Genomic DNA, 23,681 nt, shown 5'->3' with positions numbered 1-23,681 from the left:
CTGAGTTCCATCAAAAAATAGACTTCACTACAACCTTCCAATAGGAATGAGGGCCGAAAGCAATCCCACACTTGCCACTGTTGTCCTTCCTTACATTCAACCACATATCAAAAGTTCTATAGAAGTATAACGTCAAAACCAGATTTACCACTTGTCCAAAAATCTCTCAACATCTTCGGTCCGTCAAAGACAAAATTCCATTAGAGGTGCCAGGAGTTTACAGCATTCTATGCATATGCGGCAAAGAATACATTGGAGAGACCGGACGAAAAATATCAACTAGAATCAAAAAACACGAAAGGGCCTTACGACTAAGACAAATAAACTCATCAGCTGTTGGCGAACACAGTCTTGAAACCGGACATAAAATTTTATTCTGTAAAACTCTAACGAAAAATTCGAGAGTCTATAGGAATCTATAAACAACCTAACAATCGTAACCGCGAGTCAGCTCTCTACCTGTCACCAATATGGGAATCAGTCATACGAGCCAGTTTCAGTCAAGCTTTGAAGAAGCCAACAGGATGATTGGCGAAACGTCAGCAAGTTCGACTAAGCAAAAACAGATGCAGGAGGAATCCAGAAGTTTTGTAAAAAGTATTACAGTAGCATGTGGAAGTTTCTTTGAAAAATCCTTTGCTGCTGTTCTGTACTTTGGTACTAAAAATTTTAATTTATTTCTGGCATCTCTGTTATGCATATTATAATTTTCTTAAAGAAAGAAAAGAGCTTTTTGCCAAACCATGTACAAAACTACTCAAATGATAACTCCTTCAATAAAAAATGTCCAATCAATGTTATGTGATCCGATTTTCTTAGGTTAAATATCAAACGACAGCAATTGTTCTGCACCCTTTGAATGCGATATTGCTCCAACTGCCGCAGACAAGGACCGTAGATAATTAAAATGCGTCGCACAAAGCAACTTTCATTTTGGTCCTTCCTTAAAGAATATATTGAAATCAAGCAAGACATCAAGGTTTGACATTAAGAAATCCCAATTTGTTTTGTTATCAAATAGCCAACCAAATTGATTTGGATGTATTCAGTTTTCGCTCGCATTGCATCCGTGTTGGTATTAAAATCAGTGTCAGGAAAGTGACAATGATGTGCAGATTATAAAAATTAGAGGACCAAGTACAGAGCCTTGAGGCACCCCAGAAAGTACATTACTGGACTATGAAAACACACCATCCACCAGAACGTTTTGTGACCTATTACAAAAAAAAAATCTGACTAGATTTGATGATCCATTCTTAAACCCATAATACTAAGTTTGGATAATAAGAGACGGTTCCTGGTGTTTGGTTTTAATTTCGATTGCGGTCTTCCAGGTTTGAGAAAAGTTGTTTTGTCCAAAACAGCTGTTTATGATATAATAAATTAGGTGTACCTTCTTAATTTTTCAAAGAAACTGGAAACAGTTAAAGAAGCCAACAGAATGATTGGCGAAACATTAGCAAGTTCAACTCAACAACAACTGACGCAGGAAGAATTACATAACATGAGCCATATTAAAACATACATTTACGACGCTCTTATGACTCGCACTTCGCAAAACCATAATGGATCACAGAATAGTAAACGTGTTTAGGAAAAGGAAATTGTCTATTATTTAAATTGGAACTCCACTTAAATTTAGGTATTAACTAGGAGTTAAATTAGAAGAGAACTTCAGTAGTCTAGCAAATGAAACGTTTCCTAATCTCAATTAACGATTCCACGATCACAGGAAAGGATTCGAACACGACGTAGTAAAATGCGCTAATAGTCTAGGAGCTTAGAATAAGCCTTTGGAATCAAGGGACAGTTCCAAACAGGCAATACGATGGAGGGGCGTGTAATAAATCGATGATAACGCTTGCAGTAGGGCGGCGTAAAAAACGCCAAAACGAAATCTGTCTGCGCGCGACGTCGGTACATATCGTGACCAGAGATCGCTAATTCGTTAACCCATTGAATATGAAACGCGGCCATAAATTTAAGTTTTTTGTGGTCGCAATTGAATATTTACATGCATAAAAGATAAAAGCGGGACCCCGTTCAAAAATGGCCGGGCAGATTTTATCGATCATATTTATGTGACGGCCGCCTGATTGTCAACTGTTTCTAAAAGGCATCCCTTTACTGCCAATAAAGGCAGCGGCGCCATATCGCCGTTCCGTCACGTGGATCGGGATCGGCCGCGGATCACGGTCGCCCTTTAGAATAATTTATGACGTTTTTATTACTTAGTCTATGGCGCAAGAACGACGTAATCGAAGAGGGAACGGTTGTCCCGGTACGTCACTCATAAAATATGGTAGACGAGTATCGTCCTATAACTAAGAATAACCGTTTTTGAATAGAGTATCTCATCTGATCTCAAGGATCTTGAGTGATGGATAGCCCAAAAGTATGGTTATGAGCTACATTAATGAGGAAAATGCAAGTCTTTAATTGAAATGTGGATATTGTATGTATCGTATGGATCCATTTTACTGTGCATAGACCAAGAAAAAGAGCTACTGACCATAATTAAGAAAAGGAAACAGGCATGGTTTAGGCATATTCTCAGAAATGATAAATACTACTTCCTACAACAATAATCAACGATAAAATTGAAAGACAGCGAGGCAGAAGATGAAAAATATCTATAACGGTCTCGCACGTCAAAACACTAGTCAGAACAGCAGAAAGACGAGAAGAATTTGCTGTAGTTATCGTCAATCTTCAGTGAGAAGAACATAAAGTGGCTGCAAACATCAATTATTTCACATAACATTTTGTGGTTACGTGTAAAACATTATAAATAATATGGTGTTACTTCCATTTAAATAAAATAAACAATGAACCCCGGGTTTTTATGGAGAACGCTATAAATTAACTACACAACTACAGCACTACACATTTAATAATTTTTGTATTGAGCTCCAGTCCAGACGTCCATATGCATATCTATGGGTGACTCTTTATACAGCTCGAGAAATATGCATTCGTGCGCCGCTGGCCATCCCTCCGCGTTCGATTTGGAAGACGAAAGAGCGAGAGACCGAAAGAAAAACAGATAATGTGAACTAGTAAAGTTAATTTGAGGCTATTTAACTAGCACAAATGTCACAACAGATCCTATCTCGAAATGTATCGCTTTACAAGTGCCCGATCTACACACGGGTCCTTCGGGGGAACGGACCAAACACACCACGGTCCAATTTTACACTGAGGTTGTCATTCAAAAAGATCTAGTATTCCCAAGTATTTGGCAAAATAGTTTTTAAGAAAATGACTGGACTTAACATTTGTGTATATTTATTTAGTATATTTATTCCTATATTTCGCTCACTAGAGTGCGAAACATTTTTCCACTAAAATAGGAATCGTTTAATCAAGTCATTCCTTAAGGTCTCTAGTATAATAGTTAATTTTAAGCCTAATGATCAAATGGTCAAATGATCCTAGCAGACTTGGCCAACAGAAGTAAAGAAGAACGTAACCCAAACCAGCCGACTAGTGGTATTAATATATCAAAAGGGCGAAGTTTAGTAATAATTATTTGAAATTAAGAAGAATGAGACTGAAGGTTAAAAATAAATTAATTACCTTAATAAAAACTCAAAATAAGGACATCCAACTATGCTGGATACCAAGCCATACTAGTATAAAAGAGAACGATATTGCTGAGTTTTGGGAGTGTTTCCCTAAATTAAAGCAGAACCTCTGGAAAGGAGTTAATTTCAACTCACATTTTTTTACTCTACCATGTAAACCCTGGTTGCATAAGCTGGATCTAAATAGAACAGAAATCACAACTATGTGTAGACTGAGAAGCAATTATTGCTGTTCTCCTGCCCACTTAGATAGAGTTAAAGTTAAGCCCTCCAGAGAGTGCGAAACTAGGCGATTTAAGTCATCTGCTGTGTGACTGTGCTCTTCATTGGGAAAAATCACATTTGTATGAGTCATTCATTAATTGTAATTTTCGGTCGCCTCAGCAAATTAATTCTATATTGTTTCACCGCACTCAGTTGGATTTTGCTGCTAGAATTGCTTATCGCTGTTTAGATGCATGTGGTTTAAAGCTTTAAATATTGCTTTCTAATTATTTCGTCCATTCGCCCATCTGCATAGCCGTTCAGTCGGACCCTCTTTACCGGGGCATCCTTCATGGAAAGAGATTGTTGCACACCACTACCGAGAAGCTGACCGAATGGCCTTAGCAGCAGTGGCCAAAAAACGCGTAATTTAATTTAAAAAACCCTAAACCAGCTGACTAATGCTATTAATAATAACTTATACACCAAAAGGGCGTAGTTTAGACTTGAAAAACAGTCACTATTCTTCCACTTAACCCTAAGTTTACATAATACTGTAATTGTCACAAAAAGAAAAAGAGCTAGCATCTAATAATCAGAAAAAAATAATGACATACATACGTAAGTACATTAGAAGTATGTATCTACTAAAAGAGTGAAGTTTCACCCATTTTCATTGCAAGTTTTTAAAACCACCGCAATCAAGACAAATTTTCTTTCTCGCTTTCTCGCTAGCCTTGTCTGAAAAACTATTATATTACATATTGTTCCAACATTATAAGCACTACCACAAAAGGAAACACAAACGATTGCAAAGTATACGGTGGAAATAATAATATATGTTTAAAACCGGCACTTGGTCGTGCGGGGTGCAATCCGTCCCATCCCGTTGGGTCCTTCTGGGCGTCCAAAATAACAAATGACCGGGTCCGTTGGTATTTGACGATAATGCCGCCGCGCGCTTAGCAACATCGGGTGCCGCGCCGCGTTGGCCCAAAATTAAATAACCCCGTCGTAGATAAAACCTTATTTATGTCCCGGCGTTTCTTTTATCTTCGTGATTCGGTATTTTGGGCGCTGCCAATTTTTCACCACGCGATTCCGACGGTCTCCGCACTTTCGGTGGCCGCGAAAAAGGAGGAAAAACGTCGACGCCACGGGATCTTAAGGGCGCTTTATACGCTACGATTTATAGTACGTTTTGCTCTATAGGACTATCAATTAAAACGGAGCACACGGAGAACACCGTACTATCAGCCTAACGAGCCATAGGTCTTTCTTAAAGTCATCCACCGTAGGATTTATAAGAAGCCGGAAGAAGATATAGGAGATAACCAGTTCGTCACAAGAGAGGCTTTGTTTGCTTACAACGCCTCAATGTCAACCAACCAGTTTTATTGATTACAACAAGGCATTTCATAAAGTGAGACACAAACAACTAATAGAAGCACTTCAACGAAAAAACCTTGACACAAGAGATAACGAAACGGACGAGTGAAGTCCAAAAACAAGTCGGAAAACTGATGAACAGAGCAAATTTTTGCGAGACTAAAGAGGCAATACGTGTAGGCAGACAATTTTATTTATTTATGGACGGGCCAACTGCCCAGTATAAAATAAGATTCACATAAACAAAATGAAATCAAATAAAATAAAACAGAATGAAGTAGATAGATAATGATCCAACCCTAGTATGACATTCTTTTTTCCAAAATATTAATATAGGAGTCGACACGACAGTAAGAACAACATTAGCAAGGCATCAACACATACTATTCAGAAGTCAGACAACGGAACAGTTTCACTGACATACTTTTAGTTCTATCTTAAATATTTTTGCACTCTGGAAGTTGTCACGTTGGTCCCAAAAGCGAATGCTAGTGCGGCTGATCTAGTAAGAAAAGGACTCTGCCCAGAGTCAGTACGATGTCCAATCTTAATTAATAGCTCAGGTCCACGAGAATTTGAGTGCAGTAGATTATAAACAATGGTGTGATCCCTATGCATGCGACGTCCTGAAATCCAGCCCATTAAAAGACATTATTTGTTTTAATCTTAGTAATCGAAATGAAAATGAATTCTGCCTGTAATAAATGAAGAAATATAAGGAAATAGATGTTGAAGCTAACAAAGAGACAATTTGCAGATCATTTTCTTAAGGGAGAGGCTAAATTGAAAAAATCAGAAACTTCTGGGGCTTGAGAGGAGGTATAAACCAGCTTTGTGATACTTTGCTCTGTTCGATTTTTTTTAAATGACCAAGATAAACAGGCAAAAGAATAACCATTCTTCCATAATTGATACCTTCGATCACCATAAAATCAGAACAAACATAACAAAACCCACGAAGAAAGGGAGCACCAATTGGATACCCGACAAACTTTAGTCACTTGTTTTACAGTTTCTTCACTTAACTTAATTTTTAAAGTTCAATTGAACAATAAATCTCTTTCATTACCCAATAACGTAAAAAAAATTGAACTTTTCTTGGATGAGCTACAGCTACAAACTGAGATATTTGTATCAAAGATTGTTTTGAATGACTTAAAGTTGAAAATTTTTAGTAGTAATGATATTAAATCGCTTGGTAGATCTGAGCAGAGCAGAGTTAAAGAAGTTCGATCATCGAGCTTCACCCACAGTAACTTCATCTCGACATTTTAGAAACCGAAGGAATGAATAATGTTATACCAAATCACAAAACAACCCAACGTCAAAGTTCTTTCTAGTATAAAGTTTTAGGTCATTGCCCCATCCTTATTTAAGACATGTTAAAATCAAAATATCTAGTATAGCTTCTCTCTTTTTTTGACTAGATTGTATATTATAATAAATAAATTAAAATAATAATTATTTTAGTCTATCTGGCATACCAAAGCACTATTATTTTAGTTTCATTTCATGAAATGTGTTGTTATGATCAGCTGATTGAAATTAATACCCCTGCAATTCCTTCATAAATATTTGAAGAAAGTTTCTGAAAATAATATGCAGCAAAAGCTCTTGTGGCTTTGTTTTTTTTTGCGTTCAAGGTCACAAATTGATTTTTGATTTTCGAAAACATGGATGCAATCGAGCGAAAAAACGTTGCCGACTTTTTCCTCGAAAGTCAAACGCAGGTACTTTCCAATTTATTGGAGGGTATTACGACAGGTCTTATCTGGTCGAATTTTTCAAAAGGCTACGCGCTTACACACCTGACTGGATGCGCTCAAAGCACCAAAAATTAACTGTTAAACAAACATCTTGGCCGTTGCGGGTCGAAACGAGGAAAACCAATAAGGCTAATCCGAAATAATATTTGTGGGTAAAATTTTAAGCCCCAAGAGCTTAGGCCAAAACGCCCGTATCTTTTGTTGTTGCTTGTTTTTGGGATTTCGGGTAATGCGATTACATTTTTGGCTTGTTAACTTTTCGGGATTACCTTTCTCGCTTTTAGTTTTCGAGATAAAACTGAGCTTTCTTGTTACTAGGAAACGCTTCGGAATACACATACGTACAAGATTTTCCAGAAGATTCTCACTGTAAACTTCTTTAACTTGATTTATTTAATAAAAGTACTTATTAAAAATTAAATTGTGTATTATGGCGTCAATGTTCAGAATTGAAATTTCATTTTCAACGCACTTTTAATTATGAAGAAAGACAAATATGATTAGGACTTTAAAAAAAGCTATATTTATTGCATACAATGGAGGTAAATTTAAGAATCGCCATACTAATTAATATAAAAAGTTAAATGTCTGTTTGTGACTCGTGTTTTTAAAGTACCCCTATCTTTATTTAAAAAGTAAGTTGCTTTAAACTTTAAACAGCTTGGTTGACTTACAACGTATTCCTTGATTATCGTATTTAAATTATTCGAGATATAGGACTACCAACTTCAAATATGGTATCTCTGTCTATAATAACATTAAAACCAGTTGTCTAGTGCAGTGATGAATGAAAATTGGTATTAAGGAAGGATGGAATATTTTTAATAAAAAAGAAATGAAAAGAAAGGAAGATGTGCTGAAGCTTGCTCCGTATATAGGTACACTTTTTGATAGCAATAGATCTAGGGAAACTTGAAAAAGAAAACAACCAAACATTTGAAAAATATGTGGATCATTTTTGGTTTAGACAGAACATAAAAAATAATTACCTGACTTGACGGAGCAATGGATATGGGCTCTGCTTTCGTAGTAGACCCAATCGAAGCCTGCCTCGACCGCTAGTCTTGCCAGCATACCGTATTTGCTGCGATCACGGTCGGATGTGGTGATATCCACTGCCCGACCCTCGTAATGTAAAGAGTTTGCCGTATGGTGACCTTCTTCGTCCCAGGCCTCCGTCACCATCAGCTGCACACCCGGCCACTGGTTCATCACAGATATAGCTAACGTATTTACTTTTTCTTTACAACGCTGGAACAAAAAGAGGACATAATGTCAGCCGAAAGCAAAACATCTCGCCGATGCCGTTTCAATTTATAGATCGAGGATCGAACAAAAAACAAACTCTTTTCTAAGGGTTCAAATACACCCACAAGTTATTCTCTCAAAAATTACTATTATTATTAAACGTCACGTGTTTCGCACCAAGGCATCCAAATGTCAACTTAAACTCGCACAGACACAAGTTAGAATAAGTCCCTCTGATTTAAGCGATAACATAAACAACGAATTAAAACAAAGTTGTAATTTGAATATAAAAAACTCATAACAACGCTTACGACGGAGGCTTACATTTTATGTTATTCAAAATTAACGTCGGCTCAAAATTGAAGACGTCATTAACTCAATCAAGGATAGAGTTCTTCTTGCTTTTGCCGATTCAAGAAGATCAAGTTGGTACTATTTCGGCACTCATACACATGGACAAAAGATGAGTAACGAAAGTTGATGTAGTCTCTCTCTCACATCGGTATCCTACTTTTTCACCAAACTTAGATGTTCGTGAACGCTGATGAAAATCTTCCTATGGGACTGTCCAATTACATGACAATCTTCACAGTTCAAAAAATAGTCCACAAAATTATTTACTTTCATTAGAAATTGCTTCGGAGTATTGTAAACTTTAAAAGCTATAGAGCAACTGCTATTAAATTATTTTGTAACCAATTTTAAAGAAATATTACTGAAGCATTGGAATTTACGATCCGGAGGTTTTGGACACGAAAAACGCAACACTTGGCCATTTTATGCATAAAAAAAGAAATTCCTCTAATAAAGCTTGCTGCAATTTATTTAAAATTACTTGGCAGGACACGATTTCGAAATATGTTCGGTTTCGCATCTCGACTTAACTCTGCCCACTCCAAGACAGGAATGCTCACATCGTTTAAGTTTTGTTGAGTGATTCATGCAGTGTGGGTGTGACATTATCATGTTCCAATAACATCAACAAAAAGGATAATAAAATCTTCAAGAATATCTTCAATGTAGCTGCCGGCAGTAAAACAGTACTCCGTGTGTGCCTCCATAGAAATTACAGTCCACATCATAACCCCCTTGGTAACCTATCCTACGATTGATGGTATATTCTGCGAAAGGTATTCGTGGTCTTCGCCATACCCTCTCACAACCATCTAAAGACCGCTAAATAAATATCGACTAATCGGTAAAAAAAATGTGCTTCATTTTATTTTCAAGTTGATGTTCATGACTCCAAGCAAACTGAAGGCGCGTTATGATGTCTAAGAAACTCTGGGGCTGTTGCGGGCCCATGACTAGCCAACTAACATAACCATTGCAGCAGCTGTTTCAGGAAGAAGCCTGAGAAAACTTTAAACTTGTTAAGCATACAAAAAGTATACCTTTCAAATTTCTCATAACAAAAATACCCAATGCCAGCTACGCAGTTTTAAGTGATAAATTTATGCATTTGTTTTTGTTATTGAAATCTGGTTTTACTTTCAAATAAGCGGTTAATTGTTTTGAGAAATAAGCTAAAATATTCTGTTTTGTTTGTGTGTATTTGTTTGGCGAACTTGTAAAACAACTGTTCGATAGAACGAAACTTAACCAAATGCAATTTGTCTAGTAGTCGTCAATTTCTTCTTGGATTGCTGAAGCCCTGTCCAGATGCTCCGTTTTGTAGAACGTTTTGCCTGCACGTTATAGACAGAACGTTGCGCCCGAATAAGAAAACTCTGCAGTTTTCGTACTGTGCAAAGACTGTACAGTTGCAGCAATAACTGAACTGATAAAAGTAGAAATACGTGAATTGTGCAAACGTAGTTTTGTTTTAGGCAAACCTTAGGCAATGTTTCAATAATTCAATAATTTCAAAAAGACAGCCGAAAAATTCACAGAAATTGTAAAAAAATAATTCTTTAAGAAATTTTTATTCAAAAGAGCCGTTAAAACTAAATAAATCATGTAGATTTGGGACTGGAGAATATGATGTAAACTTCTTAAATGATAGAGTGACACCAAGGCAGTCTGCGAATATAAATGCGGATATAAATGACGAGACTACAGTTAATGAAACTCTAGAAACGGCATAATTGTTGTGAATTTTAAGTATCTATAACTTCTGCCAGTCACCAGAAAACCTAAAATTATTTACAAATCTTCTATATTCCTCCTGCGTGGGTATCAAGGTTGCTGACGTTTCTTCTATTGGCTTCTTCAGAGCGTCTGACGCTGAATATCGATTCATCAACAACGGTTGCAGGAGGAATCCAGAACATTAGTAAATCGTATTACAGTTTCTTTCTTTTATTAGGTTCGTTAAGTAATTCCAAAAATAGCGCCTTTTTAGAAGAGCGACCATGTTGAATGCCAAATACAAGTCACTCCAATCTTTTTTTTTAATTACATCACAACCTTCCAACATTGATCAGAGTAGACGTTCTTTTTAAGAATACTTTTAGCTTCTGTCTTAAAACTATGCGGGCAAAACGTTGTACAAAACGGAGCGTCTGGACCGGTCTTTACGTGCACCCCGTCGTCGAACAGGAAGAAAACTTTTGCGTCGGTCAGTGTTTTGACATAAAATGCGGTCGTTTTGTAAAAGCGTCTTCGGTCGGAGGGTGGGCCGCCGTTGTTGTACCTGGCAGGTCCCTAAAAGAGCAAACACTGGCGCTGTGTACACACATTTTTCAAATATATTGCCCCGAAATGAATAGGCCGAAAAGGTGCCGACCTATCTTTTCTTTACCGAAAACTCGAACACGCATTAAATTGACTGTTGCCGGGACCCGATGTTCATTTATCACAATGGCAGAAAGGTCCGGGTGCGTGTGTGTGCGCGCGGCATTGAAATTTTCTGACCAATTGCTCGGCTTTAATACGTTTTCGCTAATGCGATCTTTTTCCGAAGGATTTCGACCGAGTGGCCCGACAATTTACGAGGCCGGATTATGTTACCTTTCCCATTCGGCATAATTATTTTCTTTTTGTGCGGAGTTAATTGAAGTTAAGAGGAAGGTTCCTTCTCTAAAATGGCGCACTGATGCGCCTGCCTACACAGGCGGTAAATCTACCCATAGCGTTTTTGCAACTTTAAAAGGGAATTTCTTTTTCCTGTTTTTTTTTACTTATAGGCAGTAATGGCAACGACTTGATAGAACAGTGGTGAAATATTTCTAAAATATGCAAATTTATGTACCTAAAAATTGAAAATATTTAAGTCTTTCCTAATGTTTCGGAAAAAATTATTGGTAAAAAAGTAGCATTACCTATTTTTCAGGAACATTCAGACATCGTAGGGAAAGACTATAAATTTGTTTTTTTAATTTTTGATACAATTGAATCAACAGGTAATGAATACCAAAGTACTGATTTGCTTTTTATTTGTAATTAATACGCACAAATATAGCATTTTAAATCAAATACAAAAATCAACATCAAATTAACATTCTTTTGCATTTCTTATTTATATTAATTTCAGCAAATATCAGATATTATGGCGTTATTTTGAATCCAATATTTTTATTTTTGACAGGCCACATTGCCTTTTTTGTTGACGTTACGCTAAAGGTTAAATTAATTTGTCTTTTATTTATATATAAATCGTAATAAAAAAGTAATTGATGTAATCAAAGAAGTTCCCGTAGACCTACTTTTAATTTAGACAACAATGTAGTCCTTTTACGCAATTTAATTGACAGTTCTAAACGCTTTATCAAAATAACAACGTCGTTTTAAATTAGATATTTCCACATTGAGATTTAAGACTCCTGCAGCAGCATTTTAGGAAATTGAAAATACTATACAATTCAAATCAATAATTAATACGCGACTAGTAAAAGATGACATTGAGATAAAATCAAATCATTTTATTTTTACATTTATAATCCAAAATATTTAACGGTATAAGCATCACTGCCTACGCTTTAAACATTATTAACGGCAATCGGCCTATCTTATTCCGCCGTAGGTTGCCTTAAAGTTGTTCGGTTAGTAAGGGAAAACGTTTTTTTTTTATGTGCGCATGCTTTAGATAAAGTAAAACATTTTAGAATGAAACGGTGCAGAAAGTCCCCACTAGTGCCAGCCGCGTAAAACAGCAAATGCAATCAATAACGTTTTTGAATTTGAATATATGTCGTGACATGGCAACAATGTATTTAGTGAAATTGGAACATTCATCATGTAACTGTCTGTTCGAAGAACAGAGAACAGAAAATCAAAATGAAGGAGCTTATTGTATACGCCTCTCAACTTAATTTTTATAAATTTTGGAACTCCTTTTCCGTATTGGTTTTCTTTAATGAATGAACGAAAATCCACTCTTTTGGTGAGAGAATGTGTTGTTTTATAAATTAAATAACCTAAACCTGAATATTTGAATTCGCATTTTTTGTATATGTTTATTTTATAAGAGCTAAAAGGTTCACAAGTTGTTAATATTTAGATGCAAGCCTGCACGTTTGCCAATTTTAATCTCATTCAGATGTTCTGCGCTCTGGTACTTTTATGGTCTGTGATCGTGCTGCATGCTGTGAGCGACTGACCTGGGCTCCACTGGTATTATACTAGTTTTACACTGACAATAAATTCATGAAGCAAATGATGAATTTCTTCAGACGAAGCATACCCGAAACGTGAATTAATTTTACATCTCAAAATGTCATTCGACAGGTCAAACAACTCATAGAATTTTTTAAAGATTACGTTTGGCTGTTCTTGTTGTTATGAAACACTGTTATATCCATAATAGTCCTTATTGAGTTAAAATGTTTAAGCCCCAGAAAAATAAATATTATACAAGAATAACAGAATGAATGAAGAAATGCTGCCCTTATGATTGCTGCTAACAGTTTTTGGCTTATGCCTAATATCGTCGAAGAAATGTTGGATAAACTGCGTAGTCTCAAAACTCAAACTTTTGAGATCTGATAAATGCCATAAGTTGATAAGATAAACTTATGGTAACTCTAGCATTTCTAGCAATAGGTGAAACTTCTGGAAATCTAATATCAGAATCCACTACGTCATTATTCGTACCAAAAATAAGTTGAGTAATGTACGTAGTGGAACTTCTAAGAACGAATTAGAGCTAGTTAACAAATGTTGTTCTTTATGGAGAAAAAGATTTGATCGGTTTGAGCTAATGTATTGTTTTATAATCTTAGTAACCATTGTTCAAATACGTAAGTGACACAACCTTGCTTTTTTATTTATTTCACAGTTGAAATTACTGAATTGATGCAAAAACTTGACGAATAAATGTTATTGTATTTGATATCAAGGTGGTGCATTAAACTCGTCAAATTTAACCAATGAAACGAACTAATTCCATGAACAAATTGATAGTGTAAAACTAGTATTAGAGATAGATAGATATATTTATTTAGCCATTTTTTACATAAAAAGTCTTTACAACAAATGGCGCGTCTGTAGTACAAAAGAAAAAAGAGAGATTTACGCTGACAACTTGTGGTTGTGGATAAATAAAACAGAGTCTTAAGATAGAAAAATAGAGAAATTCCATGCGCGAAAGCAATATGACAAAATATACAATAGACATACACTATAAAAGTACAATACATAAATTATGAATTCTAAAATTTAACAGAAAACGTAAATATAGATTGGTAGATAATAAAACATGTTGATCTAAAATTCGCGTTTGGTCGAAAGGGTGTATGTTGGAAAATATATTAAGTACACCCTGTGAACCAGAACGATAAACACTTATAAACACTGTATCGATCGTAGGGAACACAATACCGCAGAATTCGGCATGCAAATCTACAGAGAGAACGACTTCTACATTCACAATCCCCAACGCGTTAAATATTGTAACATTGCAATGCGCCATTATTTCTGCTAAATGGTCCATACGCAAATTTTCAGGATCAAAATTCAAAAATAAAAATGGGTAGCGTCATTGCCGTGGGGAATCTTTTGGTGAAAAACTGTCGGCCATCTAAAACGGATTCGCACCTTGTTCGGTTTATCTGCCGGAGGCGAAACCACCTCCTCACGCTTACGAACGTATCGTCCGCCGTAAGACGGAGACGGAGATATGAATAATTGGACAGGGTGTTAAGAAAATGACCGGGCCGGTCGGATCGTACCCCGCGGCCCTGCACAACGAGCTAAGAGAAATCTTTTCTCATGAAGGTCATGGTGTTGGTCGAGGTTTAATGCGTTTTGTTTTTGCCCGCCGCGGCGCGTGATGATGATCCGACCAATCACCAGCGACCCGTGCAGATATGGACTGTTCGAATTCTTGGGATTACCGCCACAGAACTGTCAAGGCAAATAAGTCCAAGCAAATTTATAAATTTTTAAATTATGGTACTAAACTCCCATCCCAGTAATAGCTCTCCGAATCAAGAGATTGTCTCAAGAATTATTAGTGCGGACACAATACAGGGTGTCCCACTAAATCAATGCCACAGCGTGGGAGTGTGTTGCTGGAGTGATTTCAAGTTAAATATGTCAAATGAACATATACCCGGAACGCTTTTCTAACCGAGCTACAATCATTTGAAATTTTAAAAACCATTTAAAAGAAATTTATTTATATTTTATTTTAGTGCCAGTTGCTGGATACATAGCCTAGCTCTTCTTAGAATTAAAGTGGTAGCTCTGGTAAAAATCTTATGACCAGCACGAATAGTTTCTGTGGCATCCATAATTCATGCTACCAGTTGTTTTCTAAGTGATCTAAGGGATTAAGGTTAGGTGACCTTGCTGGCCAAGGAACTGCTGAACCTCCTACAGTCCAAAAATTTGTAAAACTTTGATTACAAAATTTTGTTGATGGTCCACCAAAGTGAGGAGATGCGCTATCGTGCTGAATCAACATTCATGTCTTATATTAAGAGGAACATCATCCAGTAATATTGGAAGATCATTTTCAATGAAACGTAAACAACGAATGACCGTGAGAAGTTCTTCAATTATAAACAGACCAATGAGGCGATCGTCAATAATGCCACACCAAATATACACCGAAAATCGGCCTCGAAAATGGGATTCCCGAGTTTGTCGTTGATTTTGAAGTGCCCACTAATGTCAATTCCTGGTATCACTGTTCGCGCAAATGCGGCTTCATAACTAAATAATATTATCCGACAAATGCTTTTTATTTCTCAATATCCAGCACGCAAAATTAATTTAATTGACGTTTACACAAACATAAGATTCACAGCCACCTGGATTTTTTAATAATAATATTAACAGCCGAACGTAATACCCTTAGCAACTAATTCAATAAAGCGGTTTCTTTTTAAATGGTTTTTAAAATTCCCAATGGTTGTATATCAGTTATAATTTTGTATGTTTATATTTGAAAAATTAAATTTTCTCCATCTAGACCATTAGTTAGCTGGCCCGTCTCAAGGAGTCTACACCAAACACAGCGCACTGTTTCATTTTTCTCATTAAGTTTTTGTGGTCAAATATGGAAAAGGGAATTGTTGTCATCTTGTAATCGAAGCATGACTCGTTATCAGAAAATTAGTATTTTGGAGAGGCGGTTTTAAAGGCCATTTTAGAAGAATCTTAGCAATTAGCATGATAAAACAGATTTGCGAACATCATTTGCCACTTTCATAGATCAATTATCCTAAAAAGACTTTCGGGATTTTAAAAATTCGCTAACAGTTCGAAGACAGTTCTAGGATCAAATTAATTCGTTTCTAGATCCGGACAGAAGATGAACTGTTCATTTATAATCCAACTTTACAAACGTTGGTTGGTAAATAAGCTCTAATTTTTTTTAGAAATGCAAACCATTGGTTACTGTTACCGTTAAAAGACTAGAACAAAGAGTAAAATATGTAAACTTGTAAAAGCAAATATAAAATAAAGAAATTATTTCTTTTTTTATTCAAAGAATATATGTTAATATGTTTGTCCAGTTTCCTTCTTTAATTTTGGACGACGCTAAACTTATTTTACTTTTTAAATGGTGACCTTTTATTTTTTGGAGATTTTAGCTGTTGTTGACCAAGTTAATAAATTATTTGTAGTAATTTTCATGCGCGAGAACGAATCGCAGAGGACAATTATTGTTTTAAAAATAGTAATAATATTGCAATTTTTGTGAACTAAAATTTTGTCAGCCGTACCTTTTATGACCAATTCAAAGGTATATTAAAAATTGTGTGGCGCAGTGTAAAAATGTACACCGGAAGTGACAAATTATCAAAGCAAACCCCATTCGGATTTTTGTTTTGAATCCTGACTGACGCACGTAAAATCAATTTGGGCCCGTAACTAGGCACTTCGTGGAAAGAAGGCAATGGATGGGTGTCCGCAGTGCGAGAGGAAAGAATACCGATTCGTTTTGCCGGGAGAGTTTGCTGACAGGTATTCTTGTTTACACTATTTTGGATAAACAATCCCAGATCGCTTTTGTCCGTTTGCGAAAACACCGATTTTTTCGGTCTTTTGTTTGCTCGTCGTTTGCAGTCAGCGGACGAGATGCGACCGGGTCTGTTTTTAAGGACGTTGCGTGAAAAATGTATGACGTCATCAGCTTAAAATCTATGCCACAAACATAAAATTCTTTAAGATAATTGGATAATTAACTTAATAGTTTCGCCAATCAAATTTACTGCTCTTTGCGGCTGTAATTTTCCCGTGAATATAAATATTAATAGTAGAGAATCAAGTGTTACAAGCTAAAGCAACTGCTAAATTTTTTTTCAAATAGAACCAATTACAAAAATAGTTAAAATTCAGTCCAAATTATAATTTCTTTGCAAATTTCAGACTACGGGCAATATTTGAAATAAATTTTGTGAAGTTTTACTACTTTTTTTCACTCTCTATTTTAGAGTACCGAAGTATACACTGATCAAGCTTGTGCAAAGTGCCCCTTTAAGACGTTAGCTTAGTTAAAAAATGAGCGGATGTTTTTAGATAACTTAACCAACCCTGGATCTTTAATGGACCCTTTGAAAAAGTGCAAACGTGGAATTGGTAATGATTTATTGAAAATAACAGAGGGTAATAAAATGAAAGAGAAAATGATGCAGGAAAACCAACAACCGATATTTTACATGTGCTAATTCCAAAAAACCACCAGCTCTAGTTCTGAAAAAGGACAAAAATAAAGAAATAAATTAAGAATAAATAGAAATTAGGTAACGTCTGTTCATAGATATAAGAAAGTGACTAACTGATACGAATTAAGGAAAGACCCGGACAAGCTGTAAGAATGAAATATGGCCGAATAGGTCCGTACTTTGCTTAGAATTTAATTATTTGGGGTTTTGTTAGGAAAGATACTAAACAATATTTATTTATTTATGTATGTATTTATGTTTAAATCTAAAATAAAATTACAAATTATTTTTATTATCTACTTAAATTACTTAAAATTATTCACATAATATATCACTATCGCTATCATCGCCTGTTCTAATTATTATTTCTTCTATATTATTTGCAATATGGATATACGATTGTTCTGTTATTTCTATATGTTTAACAGAATGGGATTATATATATATATATATATATATATATATATATATATATATATATATATATATATATATATATATATATATATATATATATATATATATATATATATATATATATATATATATATATATATATATATATATATATATATATATATATAGGTGGAAGCCTTAAAACTGTATGCTTTAGACTTTTTTTTGCATAATTATCACAGACGTATTCCTTTTGTAGGTTCAAGCTTTGTAGCACCTCAATTAATTGCTTTTTGGTATAATCTTCGTGAAAATAAATGTCGTTATTATACATGTAGTTTTGGATTGTTGCTATTGTGTCACATGAGGAAGGGGTTTTAGTCAACTGACTACTGTGATAGCTTGCATCGGCCATTACAATGATGCTATTAGGGGGAATGTTTGGAACTAGTTTGTGTTTAAACCAACTTTCATATAAATCAGCGGTGGTGTCTTCAGGGTAATCCAGAGGAGAATCTTAAATATGTTTCGCAGACAGAGAAAGTCCATTTGGTATCCAACCATCTTTAGAGCCAGCATGCAAAATAGTTATTCTTTTACCTCTTTTTGATGGCGCGTTTGTTTTACACTTATCAATTAAGTCAACCCAACCCTTTTCCGGGGTATCATAAGTGTCGAACCAGGTTTCATCCAAGTAAATACTTGACCTTTGTTGTTCTCTATAAATCCTAATTTTTTCTAGATATTCCAGTCGCCATTTCCGAACTCTAAAAGATTCCATTAAAACTTGCCTTTTTTCAATTTTTTAAAATCTAAAACCCATGTGCTGAATACACTTCCATAAGGTAGTTTTGCCACATTTAATACCGGTTTCATCTTTTTCAAGCCTCCTAATTAAGATATCTAATGTAGGCACGCTTTGTTCCTCGCATAACTGGTAAATTTTAAGCCGATTGATCACTGCCGAGAAAATGTCAGCATCGCTTCTTTTTTTACTCGCTGATTATTCACAATTTTCCATAAAGTTGATGTTGGAATTTTCGTCAATGTGGCCGTTTCTTCTAAATATGCTTGCTTGCTGGCACCACGTTCAATGAGAGTTAAATAAACATTGTTTATAACTTCCTTAGTCTCAATAGAATAGTGTTTTCTACATTTGGGCGGGAGCATCTCCAGAGATCACTAGACTCGCACATAAACTTAAACTAAGTAGTATACCAAACCAAAGAATATTAAACACAGGTAGGTATAAAATTATTTAATTATAAAAATTTATAAAAATTTTACCTGAATTTAAATTTCGAAACTTTAGGTAATAATCTTGTTGCATTGTGTGTTAATGACCACCCTTGGATAATGCCATTCAAAACCAATTGGTCACTTTCTTATATCTATGAACATACTTAAAATAAATAATTAGGAAAATGTTGTCTCTGACCCAATCTTCCAATACTAGGGTGACCCGCCCTTTTAGATAAAAAAAAAAAAACGAAGAACATCAATTGGCAATCTGCGCTGATTTCAAAATAGCAATTTTTATTCTTGGACCGCATATTTTTGTTTTTGGCGATTTTGGAACAACAAGGATAAAAACAATTCCTTAAAGCTTTAAATTGGGATAGAAAACGTTGTGGGTACTTGTCACAAGCAAATTTCCTGAGATTTTATATTTTTGGGGTCTCAAATTCATCACATCAATCAGCTAGACTGAATCTACGCTTGGTGTTCATTTGTACATTTTAACTGGCAATGTAAATATAGCCTATCTCAAAAACTAAATCTAATAGACAAAATCTGAGAGCTTTTTTAAATTCTACAAGCAACAATTACCCAGGCACAGTTAAAAACTCGCAGTCACCGATATGGCTGTTGCCAAACTTTAAAACAAAAATCATAACGTCGCTAAAGCACGCGAAAGGTCTAAGTCGTACCGCGTTGGCAACAACAAAGGCGATCCCAATTCGTCGAAAGAAAAGCCAATAAGGTTTCGAAAAAAAAAGATAGAAGAATGAACCGATTAATCGGCGAGTTTTACGAACCACGCAACCCAAACATAAAAGTAACGACATTTTAAGGTGCATTTTATTTAAAACCCATTTAGAACTATCGGGCAGTGATAATCGCGCTCGTACAAAAACAATCGTAAAACGTGGACGGTAAAACGAAAGCTCAAAGGATCTCGGTACTGAAGGCGGTACGGTTTTTTCTTCGCATTAAATAATACGAAACGCTTTGTTTAATATGAGAACCATTCGAACAATCGCTCTCACATCTCACGTTTTGATTAAATATTAATGGTACCGGTTTCGACGGGGTACCAACCAATGACTTATGGTGCGTGATTCTGTGATGAAGTCTTGACAAAACTATTGAGAAATGGCCGATTTCACGGCTCGACTGCGTCAGCTAACCGGTGTGCGCTTGTCTTGTCGGCATTTTTAAACCAATATGGCGATATACATGTCAGAACACGTCTTTTTTATTTTTACTTTGAACGGCATGACCCTGTACAACTAATGCGGCAATACGTGAACACTTGTGAATAATTCCTTTTTGTGAATTGTTACAATACTGTAAATTCAGTCTGGTGTGGATCATCCGCCACTGAATCGAATTCCAACGCAACAGAGTGGAATTAAAAGGTCTTAAGATGTTGTTGATTTCGAAAATACTGTAATTCGTTCAACCTTTCGATTTCCTTTCATGTTATTGACCTGGAATTGACACCATATACATCTATAATTTCCTCGTTAATTCTTGTATTTTTAATAATTCTAATAATATATAATTAATATAATTCTTATACGGGTTGATTCATAAAGAGTCTAGTTTCTAAAATGGAGATACCAGTCACCAAAATATTGTGATTAAGCTCAACATGCTAATTGAGGCTGGTTTCGGAGATACAGAGGGTTCAAAGTTGAAATGTTCTGATTTTTCTTGTTAATTGATAAAGTTTTTTTAGTATAATAATGAAAATTGGCAGTTTTAGGTTTTTTCACATGACAACTACGACGTTGCTCCTAGGAATTATTTAGATATACCGAATAATTTTTTTTTAATCTGTCGAGTTGTGGTTGAAAAGTGATGAAAATCTGAAGGAATGTTCAGTTTCTTTTTTTGATTTTATTTAAAACAACAAACAAAACACCTATATTTAACAATAAAAATGTTGGAAATAGTAACGGTAAAACTTCAAACCAAATTCTCGAGCATCTACATCAATACATATTACAAAATACCATCTTAAATGTCTTTGAATTTTAAATAAAAGTTCTAAAAACAAAATATTTCTAATATAACTCGCGGCCCCTTGCATTTTCTGTCACGACTCCTGCGAAGAACTAATGTTTTGGAGTAGTTGGTCGCCAAACAAATTCACTGATTTATTATTTTATTATTATTTCTTTTCGAGAGAAACGATCCTATTTAAAATTGATTGATTTGCGACGCCGTAAGTTCACTGATATGTTTGCACAAGTAGTAACACGCGAGCAAAACTAATCAGAATTTAATGACATGTGAATTTGACGAATGCTGATACACGTCTACTTAAAAGAAAATAGAACTATGACCAAAAGTTGTTCTTGTTAAATATTGTTTTTTATTGCCCCCCCTTTTCATCTTTCATTCAAAAAAAACCTGCAAAATACGTTGAACTTTTTGAGTGAAAATAAGTCAAAAATTGACAAAATTACACAGCCTAAACAAGAGTACGTTTTCCATGAAAAACTCAGCACTCTTTCAGATTTTCATCATGTTTTAACCACAACTCGACAGATAAAGAAAATATGATTCGATTTATCTAAATAATAAAGTGAAATTAGCACCCTCTAGAAACAACTCCCAAATAAGTTTCAAATTTAAACTAACCAAAACTATCAATGTTTAGTATTGTATTATAAAAACTTTCTCAATTGATGAGAAAGGTGAAAAGAAAATTTGAACTTTGAATGCCCTGCATATATGTATGTGTATATGTAAGTTAAAAATAAAGACAATGGAAGTTCGACAACCTTTTGGTGCTTTTAGTATTGCCCTGTATATCCGAAACTATTTGTATAAGGCGTGTTGAGCTCAATCATATCTCGTCTAGTATCTCCAGATTATAAATCACTCTGTATATGTGAATGTGATAATTAATTCATTTGCTTTTCCTCAGTTCTCTAGCAAATAGACTTCAATTGCAGTAAATTGGGGTAGAATATTTTTCCGACACTGCTACTTTGATAGCGATATGTTGTCATCGATGCTCTTTTATTAGAAAATTCAGTGATAAAAATTGACAGTCGACAATTGTCTGGAAAATAGTGTCAACTACCCTAAACGGGCAATTTGTTAATAATTCAATCAACAAATCGTAAAACCGTATTCCTGGGCAGGCACCGGGGGCCCATAAAATCCCGGGCCACGGTAAGTGTTTTTCTCACGAGACCACAAAGGACAATGGTAAATATTTTATAGCCTTTTCCTTTAACCCGCCGCCATTAGAGATAAATAGACGTCTAATAATTATCGGTTGTTTACTGGCGGCCTTAAACGCCCAATAAAGCAATAAACGATATACAGAGATGAATGAATGGACTTGCCATAGTAGGTATAGAGTACGAGCCGTAATGAGCCAGTATTGTACTTGCGCGTCTCGTTATTGTGCAATATAACGCCGGCATATTGAATTGCAGGCAATAAACGTTTCGCTAAGTGGAATATTGTTGTGGTTCCGACTCTGTCGAGACGCGTTATGACGCGTTGCGAACCTGGTTTGCACTCAAAGTTACTTCGTCACTAATCTTTCAGAAAACTGCTTAGTTTTCTTTTAATGCACCAACTTAAAGGGAGAACTATTGTTAGGTTATAGCAGAACAAAGTTAAGTAACAACTTATGATTATTTTAGAATAAGAGAATGACCTAGCAATCAAAAAGAACAAATTCTGTAATATTATGGTGTAAAATAGAATAATGCTGTATTTTTTCTTGTCAGCTGACCTATAAAGTGATTGATGTTACAGCACAGAGTAAAATAATAACTGATACTATATTACAGAGCATTTCGCTGAAAGATGCTGGAATATCTGCTAAGACAGAAGCAGAAGCTGATTTTGGATAATATGATCAGATGATTGGAAGAGATGCAAAAGGAACTGGACCCAAGTGGTACAAGACCAAAAGATTTCAGCGGACACTTTAGGCTAATTTGATGATGATATATGGTTTTTCAATATTCTCATTATTGTTCTAGTATCAATATCAACTTCGAGAGTTATAGAATTCTGAAGGAATTGAAGTGTTCTAAGTGACAAGAACCAAGTGGCATAACTCTTTTTACAATTTAATTTATTCTTCGAATGAAAGCTACTTTTTATGAATTTGTGGGGAACGAGTGTTTGCTTAGAAAAGACAATCAAATTACGGAAACACAACATTTCTAAGCGAAAAGTCCATTCTAATCGTTCGGGAATTTATACGACTCGCGATCGAACTGAAAGGGGACTAAAAGCTGAAACGGTTTGAGAAAGAAGGGGCCAAACAAATCGGCAAACGACACGTCAAAGGGCAGAAGAAAGGGGCTGTAAATTATTGTTGCCGGACGACCGCAAGGCGATTGTCACAACGAGGTAGTTTTAGTATTGTTGTCACAACTTTTGTTACCTTAACCTAAGATAAATGGTTTTTATTAGTACGTTCTCGTGTCATTGTAGCCGGATGTCAGTATATGTTTGGATTTTTATTGTTGCTTTTACGAATGATCTTTGTGCGTGCATTTATATATCGCAAGGGAGTACAAATTATAATTATAACAGCATGCCATATATTAAAAATTGTGATTGACAACATACTATACGAACAACTACTAGATACTAATACAGGGGCTTCATTAATGGCGTGTCAATATTGTAGGGGATAATTCTTGTATTCATTTTAAGAAAAAAACTTAAAATGATATCCTAAATGTCTTAAGTTTGCAAATATAGGGCGATAAAATTATCAGGAATTTATATTATCTCAAACGATTATAGATATCTTCATTTTTAGG

General features: G+C 35.2%; 1 protein-coding gene across 2 annotated transcripts in view; it reads right to left on the bottom strand.

Moving 5' to 3' along the window:
- Positions 1-23,681, bottom strand: part of LOC132700648 (sonic hedgehog protein) — a 77,299-nt gene that overhangs the window by 1,793 nt on the left and 51,825 nt on the right. For both annotated transcript variants that reach the window (XM_060668112.1, XM_060668113.1), the window contains one exon: positions 7,936-8,197. In XM_060668112.1, coding sequence (XP_060524095.1) covers positions 7,936-8,197 — 262 coding nt within the window. The remainder of the gene's footprint in view (positions 1-7,935; positions 8,198-23,681) is intronic.

Source organism: Cylas formicarius, unplaced genomic scaffold (assembly GCF_029955315.1).
Source record: "Cylas formicarius isolate icCylForm1 unplaced genomic scaffold, icCylForm1.1 PGA_scaffold_4__25_contigs__length_36172078, whole genome shotgun sequence".
NCBI classification, from domain to species: Eukaryota; Metazoa; Arthropoda; class Insecta; order Coleoptera; family Brentidae; genus Cylas; species Cylas formicarius.
Note: the sequence above shows the minus strand (reverse complement) of the source record. Positions and strands in the feature narration are given on the sequence as shown.